This window comes from Anabrus simplex, chromosome 13, assembly GCF_040414725.1.
Source record: "Anabrus simplex isolate iqAnaSimp1 chromosome 13, ASM4041472v1, whole genome shotgun sequence".
NCBI classification, from domain to species: Eukaryota; Metazoa; Arthropoda; class Insecta; order Orthoptera; family Tettigoniidae; genus Anabrus; species Anabrus simplex.
Window position 1 is genome coordinate 57,947,824 of NC_090277.1, and position 24,903 is coordinate 57,972,726.

At 40.6% G+C, this 24,903-nt stretch overlaps 1 protein-coding gene across 1 annotated transcript in view; it reads left to right on the forward strand.

The window, feature by feature from the left end:
- LOC136884743 (dystrophin, isoforms A/C/F/G/H) overlaps positions 1–24,903 on the forward strand; it is a 1,317,506-nt gene that overhangs the window by 840,185 nt on the left and 452,418 nt on the right. The window contains exon 49 of the mRNA XM_068230054.1: positions 2,192–2,290. Within this exon, the coding sequence (XP_068086155.1) occupies positions 2,192–2,290 (99 nt within the window). The remainder of the gene's footprint in view (positions 1–2,191; positions 2,291–24,903) is intronic.

Below are 24,903 nucleotides of genomic sequence, written 5' to 3' on the forward strand. Positions count from 1 at the left end.
GAGCGTTTTCATAGCACTTCAATCTTCTGGCTTCCCCGCTTCTTTTCTTGACTGATGGGGTGTGTTTGCAAGCATCACAAGGCAGTAGTCAGAACGATAGTGCTGAATTCAGAACTAAGAATGATTCCTTGTTTGTTGGATAATGGAAGGTAAGGGCCGGTTAACTAGGAGGGAACCATGGAATGTTTTTACCTAAGATTGTATGACTCTCCCAGTAATTCCACAAATACCTCCAGCCTTCCCTTCTTTCACAAATTTGCATGGTTTGCCAAACGTTGATTTGCTTTATGTGAAAAAAAATCAAATAAGACAGAATACACTCAAACGTACTCTAACTTTAACAATGCTCAAACATGCTCTATAAAAATTTGCTCTATTCCGTTCTTTTCACGAGATTCATTACACTCCAACATTTCGTTGCCATATATGTGTTGACTTAGTAAAGGCATGCATTTGCATTCAATTCTCAGGTCTAGTAATGGCACCACTTTAGGATAATGTATGGCCATCATTGGACCACCTTAGTTAGGTTTATAAAAATACATTTTTAGTTTTCTCTCAGCTCAGAACTTCTTAATTCTTTGGGATCTTAAATTTCTTTCTTCGTCTGAAATCAACCTTCCCATTTTACGTCTGTTGATCTTTGTTTGTTTGTTTGTTTGTTTGTTTGTTTGTTTGTGAGTTTCTTAATTTTGTCTGTTCTGTTTCAGAACATCTTCTATTGTAATTTGTAGTTCCCGGATATCTTCCTTGATTTCTGTAACCCATCTAATGTTTCTCCTACTGTTCCATATTTTTTCTATAATTCTGATGATCCTGTTTTTTGGTGTCCTGACTGTGTGTCCAAAGAATGAGATTCGTTTCTTTCTGATTGTGCTCATTACCGGTCCCATTTTCTTGTACTGTTTCATTAAAATCTAGTCTCCCGGTGTCCATTTTCTTGGTAGTTTTTGTTTATGCACGTTCTGATTCTTCTTTCAATCTTGAGTAATGTGTTATTTGTGCACTGTTTGTTGTTTAGAAAATGGTTGCAGTAGTCTTCATTTCTGGTTGTTTAACTGTTTTAAGAGTGTTTTAATTTTGTGATTGTTGAGAGATCCTTTATGTGGTATCTGTTCTTGGCCATATATTGTGCTCTAGTCAGTTAATTTATTCTATTATGCTATGTCTGCTCTTCGTTGAGGTTATATGTTATACGATTTCGAATCATCTATTGTGATTTTCTTTACGGGCCGCGGGTCATTTAACATGATTCCTGGGTTTACAAAGAATATTCTGGGGCCAATTTTCTGCGCTATTTCCTGTAGTGATTGAACTTGTCGGGGTTCCTGAACGTTGTTGGACAGTAGAGCAAGACCATCAGCGATGCCCAGGCAGTTTAAACTTACGTTGCCTTTCGATCTGTCAGTTTTGATGTTCGTCTTGCCCTTGTATCATTCTCTGATTGTACTTTCCAAGGCACAATTGTATAACAGTGGTAACAGGCTGTCTCTCTGTCGTAAAACTGTTTTTACGAGGAATGGCTCTGAAAATTTCTTGTAAACTTGACTTCAGATTTGTTTCAGTTTGATTAATTTTGGGTGGAGTCCTAAAAATATTATTATCTTTTAATGCATGGAATGTCAATGACCTCCTTTTTGGGGCTTGGGGCACAACGTATATATTTACGAACGCGTTCTCTAAATCAATATCTTGAAAGATTCCTTAATAATGCTACTTAACTAGAGCCAGAATATTTAGGCAGTGTAAGCTTAGAACTTACTAAGGTGGTCACAAGTATAGCTTATCCTGCACAACGATTATGCTATGCATAAACATTAGGCGTGCGGCCCATAAGAACCCCTAGAATTTATGTTACTCCCGCTGCATAATGGAACAACGGGCTAGGCGATACTTCATAATAATCATATTAGTTTGCGTTCTAACCTATTACTGCATAAATATCTGGGGTCTATAACATAACCACTATATAATCATTATTCCTAAATACTTGTTACTGTTAATACACATTAACATACATTTATGATAATGTTACTTGCATTCAAGGCAAGTGGACATAATGTAATTTATCACACTTCATGTTCTACAGTTTATTATGATCTGGATCTTTATGGTCACCCGGCCTGTCACACAGATATCTGTTTGTTGTATTTGAATTTTTTTTAAAATGTTATTTCCTTTAATCTTGCAGATTCGTGATTGGTTGACGTTAGAAGAAGAAATGCTTCGTCAACAGGCAGTAGTGGTGGGGGATGTGGATGACATCCTGCAGGTGTTGGACAAACAAAAGGTAGGATTGAAAAACAATATTTGTCTCTACCTGGTGATGAATGTCTTGACACCGGAACATTCTCCGCGATTATTTTGTGTATTGTGATAAGCTTGATCCTGAAGTGTACATTCGGTAGAATGAATCAGCGAAGTTTTATAGGTTGTAATGATTTCTGTCGATACACCGAAAATAAATCGAGAATCAGACAGCATTTCGTTTGAACATCGCGAGACAGCCAATTATTCCCCCATTATTGGAGAAAATTCTCGTCCACTTTGTCTTATTTTTGAAGTTGTAATTATTTGGGGACGATCATGATGACCTCGCCCCCACACCACTTCGCTTTGCCGGCAGCTCAGTGTCCATTGGCGCCCTATAACATTTACTACATCTAGTGTAGCTGGATGTGCCTAATCATCTATCTCATTAGCACCAAAAGATCCAGAGGAAATATAAAACTTTTTTACTTCATTATGTGTCATCTCGATGTAAACTGAGTTACTTAATTATTCATTATTACGGTATCATTATATTAGGAAGAAAGACTAAAAACAGAAGATAGTGTGGAAGAAAGTGGTTCGGCAACTTCGCCACATCAAGCAAGGATCACTTAACACTCGTTAACTCAGCAGGGTGCAAGGTGTGGTTGACAATTGGCTTCTAGATCGCTTCCAGTATCTGAGATCGTCATGTTTTGTCCCCAGTTATATAGTACTCAGCAGGTAAGGCTATCCACTAAAAAACAAATATCGTCGCCCTATTCTCTCTTTTGTTAAATGGTTCATCACTGCTGCCAACATAACAAGTTACATATTGATATTACGAGACATAAATATCAACAAACTAACCTCAATGTAAGTATCAATGGAGTTCCTTTAACCAAACAAATGATCAATCAGGATAGAGCAAACTCGCGATTATCCGAGTGCGGATTATCCGGTTTGCGGGTTATCCGTGCAGCTCCAAGGTTTATTGTATTTATTTTATTTTTGTCACGGTATTTTGAATTTTGCGCTTGAAATTTGAGCGCGCGCTAAAGTTCAAGTGTGCTGGCGGCATGCATTGTTCGAAAACTAAACACTAAGCAGTGCACTGTATAGCAGTTCTTTGTTGGTGTTCTGTGAAGCGAAGGAAAGCGCTTTTAACTTTAAAAGACAAGCTTGGATTAATTGACAGCGTCGAGAATAGAGAATCGGTAAAGAAATCAGCGAATGATTATAAGATAGGTGTTCAGACAGCAAGAGACGTTAAAAAAGAAAACAGTATCGCTTAGAATTAGATGTATCCGGGAGATAGTGGTTTCGAATCCCACTGTCGGCAGCTCTAAAATGGTTTACCGTGGTTTCCCATTTTTACACCAGGACAATGCTGGGGCTGTACCTCAGTCAAGTCCACGGCCGCTTCCTTCCCACTCTTAGGCCTTCCCTATCCCATCGTCGCCGTAAGACCTGTCTGTGTCGGTACGACGTAAAGCGAGTAGCAAAGAATTAGATGCTGTAAGTAATTGTATAATTGGTTTACTTTATTGACAAAAGTAGTTATTGAATGTGTTAATTGTTTGGCCTTATTGCATTTTCAAACGGTATTTTTGTTCCGTATTATTGAAAGTTTCGTTTTGCATTAAAATGTACAAAATATTACTATCCATGTTTCCAGTTATCCGTGCGAATTTCTCCGGTGATTAGCTTGGATAATCGAGAGTTTGCTGTATACATAATTACGTCGGCTTTCAAACTCGATGAGGAATTAAGAAAATAAGCAGTGTCTCTCACCCTGAGTCAATTTTATATATTTATATATTTCTACCGTGTTCTTCGGTGTTTGCCTTGTAAATAACTAAGCTACCTTCGCGAAATTTGCTATTACTTGTCGGACTGAAGTGAAACCACGCTGTAATAATACACACAAGCAAATATATTTCATGTACTTATGCCGAGAGTCAGTAAGAATACGCAAAGGCTAAGTCTGCAAACCGTACTAAAGTCGTGACACGGTAAGGTTAGGTTAGGTTAGGTTAGGTTAGGTTAAGTTAGGTTAAGTTAGGTTAAGTTAGGTTAGGTTAAGTTAGGTTAGGTTAGGTTAAGTTAGGTTAATTTAGGTTAAATTAGGTTAGGTTAGGTTAAGTTAGGTTAAGTTAGGTTAGGTTAGGTTAAGTTAGGTTAGGTTAATTTAGGTTAGGTTAAGTTAGGTTAGGTTAGGTTAGGTAAGGTTATGTAAGGTTAGGTTAGGTTAAGTTAGGTTAGGTTAGGTTTGTAACGAAATTTATTTCTGTTTCAACTGAATTGATCGTCATAGAGTAGGTAACGTTGTTTTCCTTTTCGTAGGATTTCTTTTTTCAAATTTTCCTCCTACATCCTAATTAAATTCTATGCGTATGAACTGGACGAAATAAGACCGTATCACTAAAATGCTGTGATCGTCACTTATTTGAACGTGCCGTAATTCTATCTACTTACGTGGTATTACCCAAACTGATTTACAATCTTACAGAGAAAGAAAATATGCTTCAGTTCCTCCCGCAAGTGTAACACTAGTGATTTTGACAATATGTTAGTGGTAATACGTAAATTTCGCAAGTTACGAAAAAATCATGACTACGTAGTTCCAACCTGCAAGCTTAACAGTAACTGTACGATGTCATATTGGTAAGTAGGGTCCCTAAACTGTATGGTTGTCGACACTGAATCGAACCCAACAGTTGGAAATTAACCATAAATCGCTACCTTCTGAATTGACACGGGAGAAAGAGTAAGGTTGTATCTTTTGTGAATAAGCTTCCACGGAAGCGAAGGTGTTCAAATGCGCCACTCCCAACTACAGAAATGGATGAATCGTGGATCTAAACTGCGCGGACAGAATGTGTGAATGTTTGATATCAAGAAGAATATCCGACCGTAAACACTTTCTTACTCCGCACACTGTGTCAACCCGATGTAGTTGGAAGAAGAATGAGAATAGGTGTATTTACATTTCAGCAACTGATTTTGGGTGTTTACAAACACTGCTGAACGCTCAACAGCAAGTAGAACATAATAATTATTACTGTAATAGCTATTACTGGTTGAAATCGGATTAACAATAATAATTGAGTTGAAAAACGTTCCGCTGATATGAACTACGTAGGAGCTAAAAAATCGAAAAAAAAAAGCCTGCGACATGCTCATTTTAGTCCGACCACCTAACTACGTTAATGTAATTGTACCATTAGCAGATAATAGGGTTTGATTTTCCGCGACATTAACTCAGCAGGACTGCCACTAATGGATCATCTGGTCTGAACAGTGGGAATATTTTTATTGACCACATGGCATATGTGAATCTCTGTAGAAATATAAGAGGGCAAGTAATATATTTATTTTCCACTCCCTATCTCAACTGAATTATTTCAGGCAATACTGTTTTGCTATTAAAAGTTACTATATTCTCCACCATATCCCAGGTTCCTCGAAGCGGTTATCCTAGTGGTTTGAGGGGTTCTAGCTTCATTGCGGAGCTACTTGAAGAACTTTCCTAAGGTCAATACTTGACGCATGAAACTACAGAACCTCTGTCAGCAATCAAAATCTAAACTTTGCGTCGCGGAAAGGTCTACCTGAGTTAGTTTGTTGTTAAACCACATAATAATAATAATAATAATAATAATAATAATAATAATAATAATAATAATACCGAGCTCGGTAGCTGCAGTCGCTGCGACCAGCATCCAGTATTCGGGAGATAGAAGGTTCGATCACTGAAGATGGTTTTCCGTGGTTTCCCATTTTCACACCAGACTGCGCCTTAATTAAGTCCACGGACGCTTCCTTCCTACTCTTAACCCTTTCCTGTTCCATTGCCGCCTTAACACCTATTGGTGTCGGTGGTAAGGTATCTTGTAAAATAATAATAATAATGATAATAATTTTATATCTATATATATTTTCACATCTCCCCCTAAACCACTGGAACAAGTTGAACCAAACTGGGGGGGGGGGGTGTAAGACACTCCTAAGTGTGGGGAAAGGGGAGGCGTGACAAAAACAATGGAAAATAGTGTCGCTCCGCCTCTGCAGTGTAGTGGTTAATGTGATTAGCTGCCACCCCTGGAGGACTGGGTTCGATTTCCACGAAATTTCACAAGTTGTACCAGGACTAGAACGGGGTTCACTCAGCCTCGGGAGGTAATCTGTGTAGTGGGGTGTTCGATTCCGGCATCAGCTAACCTCGAAGTGGTTTTCCGTGGTTTTCCATTTCTCCTCCAGGAAAATGCCGGGATGGTACCTAATTTAAGGCCACGGCCGCTTTTTTCCCTCTTCGTTGTCTCTCACTTCCGAGCTTCCCATTCCCCCCGCCCTACCCCGCGCCACGCAATGCCACTGATCAGCATAACAGGTGAGGCCGCGTATGCGAGGTACTGGCCCTCCTTCCCAGTTTTATAGCCCGACCCAAAATCCAGGACACTGCACTTGAGGCGGTAGAGGTTGAGTCCCTTGCTGAGTCCGGGGGAAAACCAACCCTGGAGGGTAAACGGATTAAGAAAGAAGAAAGTTCAATCGACTTCACTATATAAAGACAAAAAAATATTTCAAACTCCTTAAAATAAACTAATTGGCGTCCAAGGGGTCTGGAGTTCGATTCCGGTCTGAGTTGGGGATTTTAACATTAAATGGTTAATTCCAGTGGCTCGTAGGTTGGATGTGTATGTCGCCTTCAGCATTACAGTTCATCATAAGTCGGGCCCCATCCTCGCAGACGCGCAGGTCGCCTACAGGATGTCAATTCGAATGACCTGCAGCAGGCCTCTCCGGAGGCCGCACGCCAATTACAAAAAGGATAGGGAAGAGATTCATGTTATTAAATTGTTTCGGAAGCATAATTAATGTTTCTCATGTGGTAGTGATATTAATAAGAAATAGTTTCGTTTTCTTACCTCAGTCGTTTCTGAAGAACTCCTTATAATGCGGAACGAGTAGCTTTAAATTGCAGCTCAGAAGCGATCGATTAGTTATTTAGTGGGTCTGCATTCTTTCCACCAGATGCTCCAGTTAAATAGCCGCTTAAACGCGGGCTTATAAAACTGTTGCCTGCGCGCCATCTAGTAGCGCGTCGTTGCAGTAACGGCGTCGGTGCGCGCGCGCCTAGACGCAACGTGTGGCGCGCCCTGACTTACAGTTCGTTGCGTCGTCGCTAGATGGCAGAACAGAGCTGTCTGTTTCGTGTTGGAACGTCGTGATGCTAGATGTCAGTATAGCAGTGTTTCAACCCGCCTTGGGTAGGTGGCTCTGAAATGACGAGATTTCTGCAAGGTGTAGCCCGCGAATGTCGATCAGAGGATGATCCTAAAGTCAAATGCATTACTAAAATCAAAACGACTTCGTGCTTACTTACCAAGTAGTTGATATAGAATGTAATAATAATAATAATAATAATAATAATAATAATAATAATAATAATAATAATAATAATAATAACTGAACCGTTTTGCTTCATTTTTGTTATATTCCCTCCGGAATTACCTGCCAGTGAATCATGAGACATTGATAGGTCTCTAAGTTCAGCCTACATTGCGTAATCATAAAATCAAATCATTAATTTATCACTCCAATAATTGCAGGCGAAGGTTTACCCTAACCCGCAATACATTCTGTTACTAGCAAGTTGCTAAGCGACTAACAGTTCCATTAATATTCTGATGTACACTATTTTCATTCTTAGTAATATCATTGAATGCGGCCATGTTTGATTACTACCTATCAGGTCACAGGTTATACACTTCCTCTGATCACAGAATACCGAGCTCGATAGCTGCGGTCGCTGAAGTGCGGCCAGTGTCTAGTAATGGAGAGATAGCGGGTTCGAACCCCACTGTCGGCAGCCCTGAAGATGGTTTCCCATTTTTACACCAGGAAAATGCTGGGGCTGTACCTTAATTAAGGCCATGGTTGCTTCCTTCCCATTCCTAGGCCTTTCCTATCCCATCGTCGCCGTAAGATATATCTGTGTCGGTGCGACGTATAACCAATAGCCAAAAAAAAAAAAAATCACAGATTACTATTCCCTGCCAGATAATCTTTGATTCTCTAACCTTTTCCAGCTTCCAAATATATCCCAACACATGGCAGAGCGTTCTTAATAACCAAAGCCCGGATTTTCATGCCGTAACAGGTTAGACTGCAAACTAAATTTGGTTAATAGTAAGTGTCGGCCGCCCGCTCTTCCATAATGTAGCAAGAGTAACATAAATCAAAGGAGTTCTGATGGGCCGTACCCCTAATGCTTATGCAAACCCCATTGCATAATCGTTGTGAAGGTAGACTATACTTGCTGCTCGCTTCAGAAACTTTGCTTTCTAACCTATTAATGCATAGAAATCCGGGCTCATTAATAACTTACATGCTGCTAGGAGAAAAAAGTCTACATTATCGGATAGCACCTGTCGAAGGATTACCTAGCTACACTAGAAAGAATGAATGCCAGGTATCTTAAAATAGTTCTCTGCCTGGCAATAAATGCTCCTTCATGAGTAGCCTATGAACTCACAAGACAACCCTTCTATATACAACTGTCATTGCCTTCTACAACAAAATATCACAAGCTTTACAACAGGAATTGCAGGATAAAACAACAAATGAATGGATAGACTTTTATCAGACAGACGGCATGATGACGTCAGAATGGATGAAATCAAACTACGAATTGTGGCATACCATAACGCGCTTCTTATTAAATGTTCACAAAACCATTGAATAGGGCAGGCAAAACTTCGACTACGACAGACATATCAAGACAAGTTATCTGAGCAATTTATAACGAATGCTGCAGAACTGGGTGAGTTCTCTAATAATAATAATAATAATAATAATAATAATAATAATAATAATAATAATAATAATAGAACATTTTGCTAACCCAAAACACGACAACAATCTGGAAAACCGTTAAAAAAATGGGCATAGGCGGAAATAAAATGCATACTGCTGACGTTAAAATATCACTGGATGATTTAAACCAATACTTTACTACAAGACCCGTTAACATTGACGAGACAACAAAAGAACAGACGATTAACAAAATTCTACACAATGGCAATACTAACAACGGAGGAGAACAGTTATATTTTTCCCTCGTAACTCCTACAGAAGTGAGACAAATTGCACGATCAATAAAGACAACTGCGACAGGATGTGACGAGATTGTTCCACAGTTACTGTTAAAAACTCTAGATGTAATCCTACCAACTCTAACCCACATCATAAATACCTCACTGATAACCGGCATATTCCCTTCCCTTTGGAAATACGCAATTGTTCGCCCACTCCCCAAGACCAACAATCCCGTGGAACCCAAAGACTTTCGATCCATTTGCATTTTACCATTTCTGTCCAAAATTTTGGAGAAAATAGTTCACAGACAAATAACCGCATATTTAAATAACAATATGCTTCTTGACAAATACCAGTCTGGTTTTAGAAGCAATCATAGCACAACTACTGCACTGCTTAAAGTTACAAACGACATAGGAGTAGCTATGGATAAGGGAGAAGTTATTTTAACTCTTCTAGACCTTAGTAAGGCCTTCGACTGCGTTGACACGGACATACTAATAGCAAAATTACGTGCTCTTAATTTCTCACAAAGCACACTATCCTGGATGTATTCCTATCTCTCTGATCGCCGGCAGTGTGTATCTACAGGTGAAAATTTCTCTTCGTGGCAGTCTGTAGAGACTGGAATACAACAGGGGTCAGTGCTAGCGCCACTCCTATTTTCGATCTTCATTTCAGGACTAACACAAGTAATTAAACATTGTCAATATCATGTGTACGCAGACGACATACAGATATATACACATGCACATCCTCGTGACTTACCGACTGCAATAAATAATATGAATGACGACCTAGGAAGAATATGTAGGTGGACCGATGACCATGCACTAAAAATCAATGCCCAAAAATCGCAGTGTATTCTTTTAGCTACCCAAAAAACCCACGCACGACTTACAGACATCCATACCCACTCAGTAACATTAAGAGGCACTCAGTTACAATTCAAAGACACAGTTAAAAACTTAGGGATGATAATGGATAAAAACCTTAGTTGGAACGATCATGTAACAGGTATATGTCAGCGAGTGTTTTATTCCTTACATTCCCTTAAAAAACTCAGAGATTTACTCCCCCAAAATGTAAGAAAACTGCTTATCCAAAGTATGGTAATGCCAATATTCGACTACTGTGACGTAGTATACAGTAACCTGAATGCCTCACTTTCCAACAAGCTCCAAAAGGCACATAACGCATGCGTTCGATTTATTTCAGATATACCAAGGTTTAGCCATATTTCTCCCGCATTTTCTAGGCTTTCATGGCTACGCTTAAGAGAGCGACGAAATTTACACACTCTTTCCCTGTTACATCGTATACTGAACCTTAACACACCTGAATACCTTGCCACACAATTCCATTACCTAGCATCACCTTCTAGTATTCCTACCAGATCATCATCCACCGCAGTACTAAGCATTCCCATTCACCGCTCAACTGGCTACAGTAGATCATTTATAGTCGCCGCCAGCCGAATTTGGAATTCCCTACCTGCTGAAATTAGGAGCGTGTCAAACCACCTCCGCTTTAAGAAACTCTGTCAAACCTGGTTAATGGATAATAATAATTTCTTATAACATAGTAGGATTAGATCATAGCTAAGTATTACATTAATTAAATCATTTAATTGCTACCTTAAGATATTAAACAGTAGATAATTTAGTGTGTATTTAACTTTTCATGTAGGTGTATGTATGGTCGGACAGAATAGCAGGCTTCATAGCCTGAGTCCCGCCATATAAAACAAGACAATAAATAAATAAATAAATAAATAAATAAATAAATAAATAAATAAATAAATAAATAAATAAATAAATAAATAAATAAATAAATAAAATAATAATAATAATAATAATAATAATAATAATAATAATAATAATAATAATAATAAATCCCGTGACGCTATCGGCCCCGACCAGTCTTTGGCGTACCTACCGACCGCCGATTAGCCCTTAGGCCTGCGGTTTACGAAGTGATGCCTGGGCAGTGAGACGTATCCTTTCGGCCATTATTCTTGGTTTTCTAGACCGGGTTTGCCATCTCACCGTCGGATAGCTCCTCAATTGTATTGTAATAATCAGGGTATCCCCTTCCTTTTGTAACAGGCGATTAAAAGGGCCTCCATGGGCTCTGAGTTTAGGAGAGTGGGTTGGTGACCACGGGGCCCTTATCTGAGCCCTGGCATTGCTTCCACTTGTGCCAGGCTACTCACTTTCATCTATCCTATCCGACCTCCCTTGGTCAACTATTGTTCTTTTCCGACCTCGTTGGTATTAGAGCATTGGAGACCCAGGGAGTCTTTCATATTCACGCTCTTCGTGATTCTTTGCTTTATTTGGCCGATACCTTCATTTTTCGGAATGTCGTACCCCTTCAGTATTCTCCACTCCGATTACTATTAATAGAGGATGGTTGCTCAGTTGTACTTCGCCTTAAAACGATAACCACCACCACCACCACCACCACCACCACCACCACCACCTACAGATAGAGTATAACTTCTATTTGATATACCTTGAGTATCTAAGGTCTCAAGGTATGCTGTACGATCATTGGAACATCATCTACCAAATTAAAAATTCACATACTAGACGTTACAAAGCATGCTCCCCTAATCTTTTTCTGTGTATGTAAGAGAATACGTACATAAATGAACAAAGGTAAAGAACATGTAATTTCTTCTTCTTCATTCTTTTCGTTTCTGAATTATTTTCAGCAGTTTTCAGATCGGTGATTTAGTAACTCCATTTCGGTTCTCTGCTCTGGAGAGTAAAGTGACTTCCCCGGTTATTCCTGATTATGTTAATGTGGGAACTGGCATGATTAGGATTTTATATTATTCTCTGGTGTTTCATTGTGTGGAAGAGTTGGCGTGGTTTAATGTCCTCTTCGCCTTAGTGCAGGCCGTCACATTTCCTGATATTGCTCAAGACCCGGCTTTGTGGGCTTAGCCCCGTCATGTCGAGAACAGAACTTCGCCGGACTCTACACAAAGGTGCCGTGGTCTACATTTCATGTGGGTCCTCTGAGGTTCTAACTGGCTAGGAAAGTTTACTTGCTGACCGCAAGCTCATTGTCGTTAACACCTGCTTCTCTAATGGAAATTCTAAGTTCCCATGGAGGGAATTAGATATTTCTCCACCAAGAGAGCATATCATAAATCAGATCAGAATTAGATGTATGGCTTTCAGGCGTTTGTTCTATTAACCAGCTTTTCGTCTTAGATCTGACACCAGACTCTTCAGAGTGGGATGTGTCAGACCCTACCCACTGACGCTGGGGTATGCAGGTGAACTTATCAGAAGCCTATTTAAGAGGCACAGTCTGATAACTGCATACGGGAGATAAAACTCCACAATGGAATTAATGCCCGCCTAGCAATTCCGAATGGAAATTCTAAGTTCCCATGGAGGGAATTAGATCTAATACATCTAATTTTGATCTGATACCTGCATCTCTACCGGACAGCAACCTTCGCTAGTTAACATACAGTATGCCACAGAATGTTCCACGCAGTGAGCCTGTTTATAACCGGCTGTTAGAGAAAACATTTGGCTGAATGGTCAGCGTACTGTCCTTCGGTTCAGAGGGTCCCGGGTTCGATTACTGGCCGCGTCGGGGATTTTAACATTCATTGGTGGTTAATTCCATTGGCTCGGGGGTTGGGTGTTTGTGCTGTCCCCAACATCCCTGCAACTCACACACCACAGATAACACTATCCTCTACCACAATAACACGCAGTTATCTACATGGGAGATACCACCCACCCTCATCGGAGGGTCTGTCGTACAAGGGCGGCACTCGGCTAGAAATGGCCACTCGAAATTATTATTATTATTATTATTATTATTTTAATTAGTAGAAACCGTGGAAACTAAGTATTTCTTACCATCTACAGTACGGTAAATAAAATTTCTTAATGCAATTTTATTTTATTAATATTGTAGACACGTAAAATTATGTATTGAAAATCGTCTAAAGTTTAACTCCGCGTATAATTTTTCCGGAATTTTTGGTGCGTTATTCGGAATGAAGTTAATAACGCTTCGCCTCAAATAATGGATCCCATTTTCCTATAGAGATGTCCGGCCGTGGTGTGTCTGGCATCAGTAGCACATTAGATGTGAGGTTTGAACCACTTAAGTATGGGTACAAGTTCTCGTAATCGCTCATTTACGGCTAAAGTTAAGTTTCGGAGCATTTAAGATGCAGACAACTTTGGAAACCGCGCAGTAAGAAGAAAGTATGTCTGAGAATGTTGTTCTTACAGCACACACTTCCCAACACACTGGCGAAACTAGGCGATTACAAATACCAGGGAAAGGTAAGCAAACTGCAAGACGGTTCTGATCAGCGGGTTGCCTGCTCAACGTGTGAGGAGAACGATCCATTATATTTACTGTATTCAGTTTTGCAGTACATCATTATGTAGGATTAATTTCTTGTAAATAAAACACAATCCGGCCCCGTGGTGTAGGGGTAGCGTGCCTGCCTCGTACCCGGAGGACCCGGGTTCTATTCCCGGCCAGGCCCGATATTTTTACCTGGATCTGAGGGGTGGTTCGAGGTCCACTCAGCCTACGTGATTACAATTGAGGCACCATCTGACGGTGAGATGGCGGCCCCGATCTTCAAAGCCAAGAATAACGGCCGAGGGGATCCGTCGTGCTGACCACACGGCATCTCGTAATCTGTAAGTCTTCGGGCTGAGCAGCGATCGCTTGGTAGGCCAAGGCCCTTCCAGGGCTGTTGCGCCGTGGAGTTTGGTGTTTTTTTTAATAAAACACAAATTAAAGCCGGTTTTCTTTTGAATTCTCTTCAAAATAGGGTGAACGGATTACTTGATGGCGCGGATTATTTGCGTATATTCGATACTTATTTTAATTAGTAGTAATGAAATCTTTCGCATGGGTATTTTCACATTTATACACTTAAGAAAATGGAAAATGCAACATCATGAAGGCATTGGTCGTTTGTGTTGATTTTCAAGATATGGAATAATGCCATGTATGTATGTAAACGATCAAAGTTTCAGACCCATTGGATTGTTGCTACAGGTCTCCCCACGTGATTGGTCGCGGAGGAATCAACTCCAGTATACGGACTCTGGTGTAACGTAGTTGACTTGCGGTCTGTGCAGTGAAGTGTTCCCCGTCAAACATGCCTCGACGACAGAGAAGAGCACGCTATCAACAACTGTCGTCGTTTGAGAGGGCTCGGATGATTGGGCTGTGTGAGGCTGGATTATCGCTAAGGACTGTCGCTGCACGTGTTGGCCGACAGGCATCTACAGTACAACGTGTATGGCAGCAGTGGTCAAATAAAGGTACCCACACTCGTAGACCTGGCACAGGCCCAGCGCGACAGACAACTGTGAGAGAGGATCGCCGCATCATTCGGATGGCCCGGATGGAACCCCATGCAACAGCAGCGCAAATTCGAGCAGCTGTGGCACCCCACGTTACACAACAAACAGTTGGTAATCGCCTGCGTGCAGCTAGCTTACGAGCCCGTGTCCCTGCAGAAGGTGTCTCATTGACCCCACAACAGCGACGTGTAAGGCTGGCCTGGTGTCGAGAATGATCGACGTGGGTCGACGAATGGCATAAGGTCATCTTTAGTGATGTCTTGCCCGGAGTAATCGCCGGAATCGTGTGCGCCGACGTCCCGGGGAGAGGGGCCGCCCAGATCTTAATGTTGAGGAGCACACAGGGCCAACACCAAGTATTATAGTCTGGGGAGCTATTGGCTTTAATGTGAAATCACAATTAGTGCGTGTTGAGGACACTATGACTGCTCGACAGTATGTTGATAGGGTACTTTATCCAGTGGTTGTCCCTATGATGGCGAACATTGCTAATGGGATGTTTCAGCAGGACAATGCCCGGGTTCACATTGCACGCATCTCCAGGGAAGCTGTCCACGATATCACAACCTTAGAATGGCCCGCCAGATCCCCGGACCTCAGTCCTATTGAGCATATGTGGGACATGATGAGTCGACAACTGGCCAACCGTCCTCAGCCACCCACAACTCTGGAACAACTGACCCGTGCGGTGCAGCAAGCATGGGCCACAATTCCTCAAGAAACGATCCAGGGCCTTATTGACTCCATGCCCCGGCGAATTCATTAATGTATTGCAGCTCGTGGTGGGCACATTCTGTATTGATTGTTGTCCAAACTTGCAGTCAGAGGGACCTGAAAGTGTAATCATGGAATTATAACCGAACTCTCGTCCTGCATGTTCAATTGCAGCAATGTAGCACCACTCCTTCTGGGTGTTGCAATTTCAATTTTATTCAGTGTATGATTGAATAAATAATTACACTTTAAGCCTTTCAATTTGACAATGAATCACTCTCGCTTTCCAACGGGTCCGCTACTTCGTTACAATCATCTTCATGTTCCTCCACTTCCTCCTCCTGTGTGCATGTATATTCTGCAACTGTGTGTGTGAATGTGATTCATTAAGGAAGAACCAATAACAATCAGTTATTTTAACTGGGTGAACGAACTTATACATGTTCATTAAATATATATAATATATTGACAATGACTCGTAATTGGTCTATATTCATAACATACACGCCAGTCCCGCCCACATAACCGCAAACCAATCGTAATCATAACTTGTGCTAACACCCTCGTTAGTAGAACAGTATATAAGTTAGTTTTGAGGCCACGTTCCCAGACTTTAGTGTGGAAGTAATAGCCTTTCTGAAGTGAGGTATTCAGGACATGTTGTATCAAATGAGACGATCACCAACGAACAAGTGCGCAATATTAAGTCTACAAGAGTGCTTGAGAGCTCCTGTGAAATATACCTACTCGTATAACAAGTGCCTGCTAATGAAAACAGAAGCCTTAATTGTGATATTATATTAGTTCAGCTGCTGTAATTTTATGTTAAAAATATCTCGTTCTAAATAGCAATGCGTTATTTGCTTCGTTAATACTCTTTTAATTGGGAAACAATCGTATCAGTATTAAATTTAAAATCATTATTAAACTGTAAGCTCTGCTTTCTAAATAGCTCTCGTATTGGCTGTATATTACATGCTCCAAGACTTGTAGAATGGCACAAATGGTCAGATCTCCTCCCATATGTTTTAATGAATCTTCTTGATGTGAGCATCTTCCAAATTGGGCTTGGGGCTCTCCAACGAAGAAATGGATGAACCGTTTCATAATATTATAGCTAAAAAGAATTACGTATACAGGGTGTCTCATATATACTAAGGCCGTCGAAGTGGCGTTTGTACTCTCCGACACGTAAGCTGCAGTGCGCATAGTTCTGGACCTTGCAAGCAGCCTGCGCGTGTTTGACCTATCAAGAATCAGTCGCCTGTCTGAATCTCAGCTGTTAACATGATGAGACAGTATTTTCGCATGTGAAAGTTCTGGTTTCACCTTAATGGTCGTGTGAACAGTCATAATTCTTGCTATAGGTGTGCAGAGCATCCTAGTATTGTTTATGAAGTCCCTCGTTATGATAGGAAGATTGATGTTTGGTGTGCTGTTAGTGCAAGACGAATAATTGGGCCCTCTTTTTTGAGACGACACTGAGTGCAGAGAGGTACCAAGATGGCATTTTGACGCCATTCTTCCATCATTGGACGGAAGAAATAAAATCGCGTGGGTGTTTTCAACAAAATTCTGCCCCCATTTATAGAGCAGAAGATTCTCTTCTTACAATCTGGGAAGCATTTGCCGACAGAGTGACCAGTCCTGGTTTATTTCTCTCTCGTCCTCCAGATCTAACAGTGTGTGATTTTTACTTTTCGGATAAACTGAAAGAAAACGTGTAATGAGCAAATCCTCACACACTGGAGGAACATCACGAATAAAGTCAGAAACATTACAGTGGCAGAACTCTGTCGCGTCAGGCAGAATGTGGTTTCCAGACAGAGTGCCTGTAGAACGCAGGAAGGGCGACATTTGCAGCATCTTTTATAAGGTGGGATTTCATATAAGTTTGTATACACAGTTAAAGCAGGACGGCCGTACGCTACGTAAGTTCGTTTGAGGCAGCTGCCATAGCGCAGAGTACGAACACCGTGGATTCGGTCTTAGTTTGTAAGAGAGGGTGGATCCGGTATATGAGGGTTAATGGGTTTGTCGTATTGATAAATAAAGCCCGGATTTTCATGCAGTAATAGGTTAGATTGCAAACTAATTTGGTTAGTAAGGAATGTCGGCCACCCGCTCTTCCATAATGTAGAAAGAGTAACATAGATTATAGGGGTTCTGATGGGCCGTACCCCTAATGTTTATGCAAACCCCATAGCTTAATCGTTGTGAAGGTAGACTACACTTGCTTCTCGCTTCAGCAATTTTTCATTCTAACCTATTAATGCATAAAATTCCGGGCTCTACTGATAAATAATTTGAAGAAAAAGAATTCGATATTTGGCGCAGTTTTCATTTTACCAGTAGCTTAAATTGAAATGGGCTTTGCGAGGTGGTGTTGCTAAATCAACTTAAGAGAGCACCAGTGGAGGAAGATTTGCGTTGGAATGCGACATTGCTGGTTAACGAATATTTACTGAATCACGTATCAGCTACAGATGCCGGGAGATCAGCATGAAACACAAACACAGCATGGGTTTTGGCCGGTGTCATCGTAACGTATTTGCTATGACTCAATCCTATCAAGTCGGAAGTCCATTTTTAAAAACCTCCCCTGGTGGAGTGTTTGTTTGTTTGTTTGTTTGTTTGTTTGTTTGTTTGTTTGTTGGTGCTCTCAAGCCTGTCTCAAGCCACGGCAACACCGCCTCGTAGTACCCATTTGAATTCGCCCGCGAAGCGTTGTGATTGGTCAACTTTAGTAACTGATAATATAAAAACGGCGCGTGATATAGAATTAGTTTTTTTCAAATTATTTATTACTAGGGGACCCGTGTGAGGAATCTCACATGTTCATAAAGTATGTGGTGAAGTAGTCCCCTGGTGAACTAAGGAATGCACAAATCAGTACAATATTAGACAGTCTTACCACTTCATGTAATTTTAGATTTTTTAACATTTATGATATCCATTTGAACGGAAGCAAATTCAAGTGCATTGTTATACTGATGAATGTTTCGGAAGTTATTTTTGGTTTTACTATCATTATTTTCTTAACTGATAAAAAGCATAAAACATGACATAAAACAGACGTCCCAGCGGACGAAATGTGAAGTGAACAGCATTGATGGCGCGTGTTTTCCTACAGCAACAGTATTTGCAAATCGCACACTTCGTACAATTTCATTAAAACTCAGTTTCTAAAGAAATGATTGATATTTATAAAGTAAGAGTGCAATTCGTCACTGCTAATGTCTATCATCTTTCTTTTGAATTCCCATGTGTCACGATCGGATACTTGTGAGCGCCGCAAAAGGGGTCTATACTAATTAAATAATATATGTGATTATAACTAACACTCTAACGCTTATATAACCGGTTCACGTTATTTCCGATCACCGTGTATATTATTTTAAAGTAGAAGGATTAATACACAAGAAGTAACCACCTTATGTAATGCGCATGACCTTATCACAAGATGGCCGGCAAATGTTTCTTGGCTGTCGAAAGACACTTATCGTGCTGTGTAGCGTGGCGCGCAGGTTACGCACATATGTTTGTGCGATGTTACTTGTTTTGTCTCGATGAGATCTATCGGAAAACATCAGAAGCATTAAAATGTTACCGTGAATAAATGAAAATATGGAAGATTTTGTAAAGAGAAATTGAGGAATTTTTGGTGTACAACACGAAAATTGTCGAAATATAAGTCTGAGGAAAAGCCTATGTAAAAGAATTCGTACCGAGCCAGTTGGCAATTTAGTTAAGGTCGCGCAGCTATGAGCTTGCATTCGGGAGATAGTGGGGTTCGAACCTCACTGTCGGCAGCCCTGAAGAAGACATTCCGTGGGTTTTTTTCCATTTCCACACCACACAAATGCTTTGGTTGTATTTTTATTGTGGCCACGGTCGCTTCTTTCCCATTCCTAAGCCTTATTCGGTCCCATCGTCCCCATAAGACCTGCCTTCGTCGGTGTGACTTAAAAAAGTCATCCCTTCAGGCAAGCAACTCAATGTTGAAAACATCCTGGGGATATGAGCTACGAATTTGAGATAAATATAATTAAGTATGAAACATTTCGTGTCCCTTTAGCCTTTCAACCTTAATTTTACGTTTTTCTAGTGTGGAGACCCCTACTTTACTAAGCAATGTTTTTCAGCATTTAAACAATTTGTTAAGAAAGACGCCACATTTTCCAGTGTCGACTTTCTAAGTGTAATAAAAACTACTTTCCAGTCTGTCAGACGCAGAGCATTTTCAAATGCAAATTAACACACTATGAACATATGATTCATAATATCGCCTAACTCCATATCATTGACAAGTTTACACTCCGTAAACTGTACTGTAGTCTACACGTATGTAGATAATTTAAGTGGTTTGATAGAATTTGAGGATGTTCTTGTAGAACGAAGCATGTCATTCTTTGTATATGATATGTGATTTTTTATAGTGTTTTACTCATAATTTGCATTTGAAAATATTGTGTATCTGACAGACTGAACATTTTTTTTTTACATTTAAACAAAGTTGTGAATCATTTATCACCCGTATAATTAGTGTTGATTACGATAAACCTAGGTAATTATATTAATAAGCAACAACAACTACACTAAATATTCCTTGGTCTTCTCTGTTCTCTTCAATAGATTCCGGCAGGAAGCCACGAATTCCGCATCCTCTTCCTTTAGCTCCTTATATGCTAGGCAACCCAACCTACTGTAACGTTGCTGAGTGTTGCGTATATATTATTCATCAGGGCGAACATTGGCATTGATGTTGAGTCGAGTTGCTCTAGTTCGGAGACTTTCTCAAACTTATGCTCTCCAACCTCAGCTGAAGAGGAAATAACTACTGCTGGGATATCCCCGGACATGGCCGCCAGTTTTGGGCATGGAATTCATCTACAAATCTGTTGTAGCAATCAGACTTGAAATGAAAAATAAAATATTGAGACATTACTGTATTTTACAATTTGAATATATTTAAATGCTACTGTTGGAGATATTACAAAGTAGACAAATCACGTTTAGACATTCTTACAAACTTCGTACGTTACAAAATATTGTACCAGTAGGATGTGAATTCTCGAGCACGAGTAGATGTAATTACAGTTGATCATCATAACTCACTTGGTCTGGTCACCATATTTGCAATTTCCATAGTGACGGTTACCTTGATTCTATGATTAAATGCTAAGAACCGCAGGTTGAAGCATTTCCAAATGATTGTTGCGGTATTTCGCGAATCCGGTATTCCACGATTTTGATGTAGGGTCTAATCAATGCGTCTGAGTGGACTTCGAAACAGTCCTCATATCCAGGTAAAATCCTTTACATGGCCGGGAATCGATCCCTGAGCCTCCGGCTGGTAGGCAGGCAGGCGCACGCTACCCCGAAGGACTGGCTTCAATTCTGCTATGCACAGCAGAATTACGATACTGTTTTGGCATCCTTCCGAACTTTGACTACGCCCATCGTTGCTTTTCTTCAAAGATGCCACGAAATCCAGAGTTTCAGTTGATTTACACAGTTGGATTATTATTATTATTATTATTATTATTATTATTATTATTATTATTATTATTATTATATGAGACGAAATCGAGCGGGGATCTAGCGGATCATCTTGAGCCTCAAGGAGGAGCGCACAACCCGTAAACCACTCAGTTTGTCTACTTGAGGATTTAGACAACTCACGAAAAAGTTCCGCGGTATCCAGGAGACTGGACAGACACCGATGACAAAAGAGAGACCTTAAACAGAAGAAGGAAATATGGAGAAAGGATGAAAAGATGTCGGGCTGCGTTGGCTTAGACGGTTGAGGCGCTGTCCTTCTGACTCCAACTTGGCACGTTCGATCCTAGCTCAGTCCGGTGGTATTGGAAGGTGTTCAAATTCGTCAGCCTCGTGTCGTGACACGTAAGAGAACTCGTGCAGGACTAGATTCCTGCACCTCGGTGTCTCCGAAAACCGTAAAGGTAGTTAGTGGGACGTAGTCAATAACATTATTGATGAGAAGAAACTGGCGGAGTGTGAAGGCTAAAAATAATGCAAAGATTGTCAAACGTTGTCCATAGATGGCCAAAACGAAAGGAAAAATAAATAAATAAATAAATAAATAAATAAATAAATAAATAAATAAATAAATGTCATCTAAGTCTCCTCAAATAATTATGACCGCTTAAAAAATACTGGCCTCAAAATGGTTGGGAAAGAATAAGTGTTCTCCAAGGAACGTGCAATTCGGAAGATGAAAGGTGGAAACTCGGCAGAAGTGAGTAAATGTTTGGCATTCTACGCATACAATTTCCGATCCTCTTGGGAACAAATGAAGTCTGGCCGATAAACTGTGTTACGTTGGTGTGTCAGGATTGAGCTGTTGTTGTTTATAATCAATTAGAATATTGGGCTTGGACGAGGAAGTATTTGGGGATGTGAATTAACGTTATTTGATTTTAAGTCCTACTAACTACTTTCACGGTTTTCGGAGATGCTGATATGCCGGAATTTTGTCTCGGAGGGGGGGGGGGTGGAGTTCGCTTTAGGATGTTTGTAAATCTACCGGCACGAGGCTGGCGTATCTTTACACCTTCATATGCCACCGGATCGAAGAGGGGATCTAACGCATCGGATTTGGCTCAGAAGACGAGCTCTTTACTTCGTGAGCCACTCAACCTGTCTACGTTGCTGAAGACTATGATTGTTTGAAGGGGAAGTAGAAAAGAAACAGACCACCTTATTCTTAATCTTGAGCTGCAGAAAAGAAAATACCGGGTGAGTTGGCCGTGCGGTTGGGGGCGCGCGGCTGTGATCTTGCATGCGGGAGATAGTGGGCAACCCTGAGTATGGTTTTCCGTGTTTTCCCATTTTCACACCAGGCAAATGGTGGGGTTGTGCCTTAATTAAGGCGACGGCCGCTTCCCTCCCACTCCTAGGCCTTTCCAATCCCGTTGTCGCCAGAAGACCTGTGTCGGTGCGACGTAAAACATATTGAAAATAATAATAATAATAATAATAATAATAATAATAATAATAATAATAATAATAATAATAATAATAATAATAATAATAATAATAATAACAGCAACTAGAACCAAAAATTGGAGAATATCAAGCAGGTTTCAGACCAGGCCGTTCATGTCCAGAGCGAATTTTGAACCTAAAGTTAATCCTAAGGCATCAGAGAATTTGTAGCAAAAATGTAGTTTGTACTTTTGTTGATTTCAAAAAGGCCTATGATTCAGTTGATCGTCATTCACTGTTTCAGATATTAAAAGAACAGGGTCTAGACCGGAAAACACTCGCAATTGTAAAAGTGACATTGACAGACACAAAATCGAAGGTTAAATTCATGGGGGAAATCTCAGAACCTTTTCCGATCAAAACAGGAGTAAGACAGGGAGATGGGCTCTCTTCACTACTCTTCAACTGCGTCCTTGAAAAGGTAATACAGGAATGGCGCAAACAGAAGTCTGTCCTCAAGATTGACCAACCAATCACTTTTGGTAGGGGCAAATTAGCAGTAGACTGCCTGGCATTTGCGGACGATCTGGCAATCTTAACTCGTGACGTTTCAACAGCCATAAACCAGATTGAACTCCTGAAAGAAACAGCGGAAAAAGTCGGCCTCCAAATATCGTTTGAAAAAAACTGAATACATGACCTGCAGCAAAGAAGCCTCTAAATTCATGGAGACAAAATATGGCAAAATAAATCGGGTCCAGCAATTCAAATATCTCGGTGAAATAATTCAGGAGAATGGAATAGAAACAAAAGCCAATGAAGTTAGATGCCAAAAAAATGGAAACTGCATATAGACTCACCCAAAATATCTATAACAAAAAGTCTCTCTCCAAGCATGCAAAACTAAGACACTATAATACAGTAATAAAACCAGAATGCCTCTATGGATCAGAGACACTAATTTTGAACAGGAAAACTGATCTAGAAAATATTCAGAAAAAGGAACGTAAGATCATTAGAAAAATTTTAGGCCCAAAACTCGTAGATGAACAGTACCGCCTTGGAGGGAAACAGGAAATCAAACAATTTTCTAACATTCACAGCGACATCAGAAAACGCAGATTAAGATTCTTTGGACATATAAAAAGGATGAACCCAGATAGACTTACCAAGCAAATAGTTGAATTTTATAAAAACCGAAGTAAAGCCAAAACGGACACAATAAAATGGATTGGCGAAATTAAAACAGATCTCAAACTGGCAGGAATTACACCTGAAGACATCCAAAGCCGGGTTATCTTCAGAGCCAAAGTTCATAAGTGGCAAGTTGACCAAGAGGAGGAACCAAGGAAGAAGACCGGAACAACATGGTCTCAAGAGAGAAAAGAAGCACACAGCAAACGAATGAAGGAAGTGTGGGCACAAAGAAAGGCAAATGCCTGTCTCTAAGTACTTTGCTTAGTCCTAATGGGCTCATTCGCAAATAATAATAATAATAATAATAATAATAATAATAATAATAATAATAATAATAATAATAATAATAAGCTAAATCTGATAATTTGTTCAATGGTTTTGAGAAGTATTTACTCTTCCGATGTTTTGAACCGTAGCCAATGCTGATTCAGTAATTCGCTCGAAGTTGAAAAATGTAACCTCCTTTTGGATGACCCGGAGAAAGGCTTTCCTCTGTTTGAAATCTTCTTTATCAGGGTAAGGAATGGAAACATGGCCCTCGGTAGTCTGGGAGGCGTCTGAGATAAATTTCCTTCCGAGGACCTGCCGCGTCTTGTTTTATCTCGGTGTCGTGTGAGTGACCAGCGCCTATCAAGAGACACATGAGAGAGCCCGTATTGTCGGGGTCGATACAGCGAGTTCATCCTCCTGGTGATTGACAGCCACACGCGGAGTAGGAAGTAGCGATCTTCTTGTTCAAATGTTTGAGCTGTCGGTTTCACGGTGATTAGCAAGGCGTGCGTGACGTCAGTTGTAGCTAACCAGTCTTCTAACAAACATACTGTAATTATAAGGATCTCTTTCTACAACGTACACACCACATAGGCATGATAGATAGTAGTACTGCGTAGGAAACGTATCAGTAGGCCATGATAGATAGGAGTGCCGCGTATAAAGCATATCAGGAGGCCATGATAGGAGTGCCGCGTATAAAGCATATCAGGAGGCCATGATAGGAGTGTCGCGTATAAAGCATATCAGGAGGCCATGATAGGAGTGCCGCGTAAAGCATATCACACCGGGCGAGCTGGCCGTGCGCGTAGAGGCGCGCGGCTGTGAGCTTGTATCCGGGAGATAGTAGGTTCGAATCCCACTATCGGCAGCCCTGAAAATGGTTTTCCGTGGTTTCCCATTTTCACACCAGGCAAATGCTGGGGCTGTACCTTAATTAAGGCCACGGCCGCTTCCTTCCAACTCCTAAGCCTTCCCTATCCCATCGTCGCCATAAGACCTATCTGTGTCGGTGCGACGTAAAGCCCCTAGCAAGAAAAAAAAA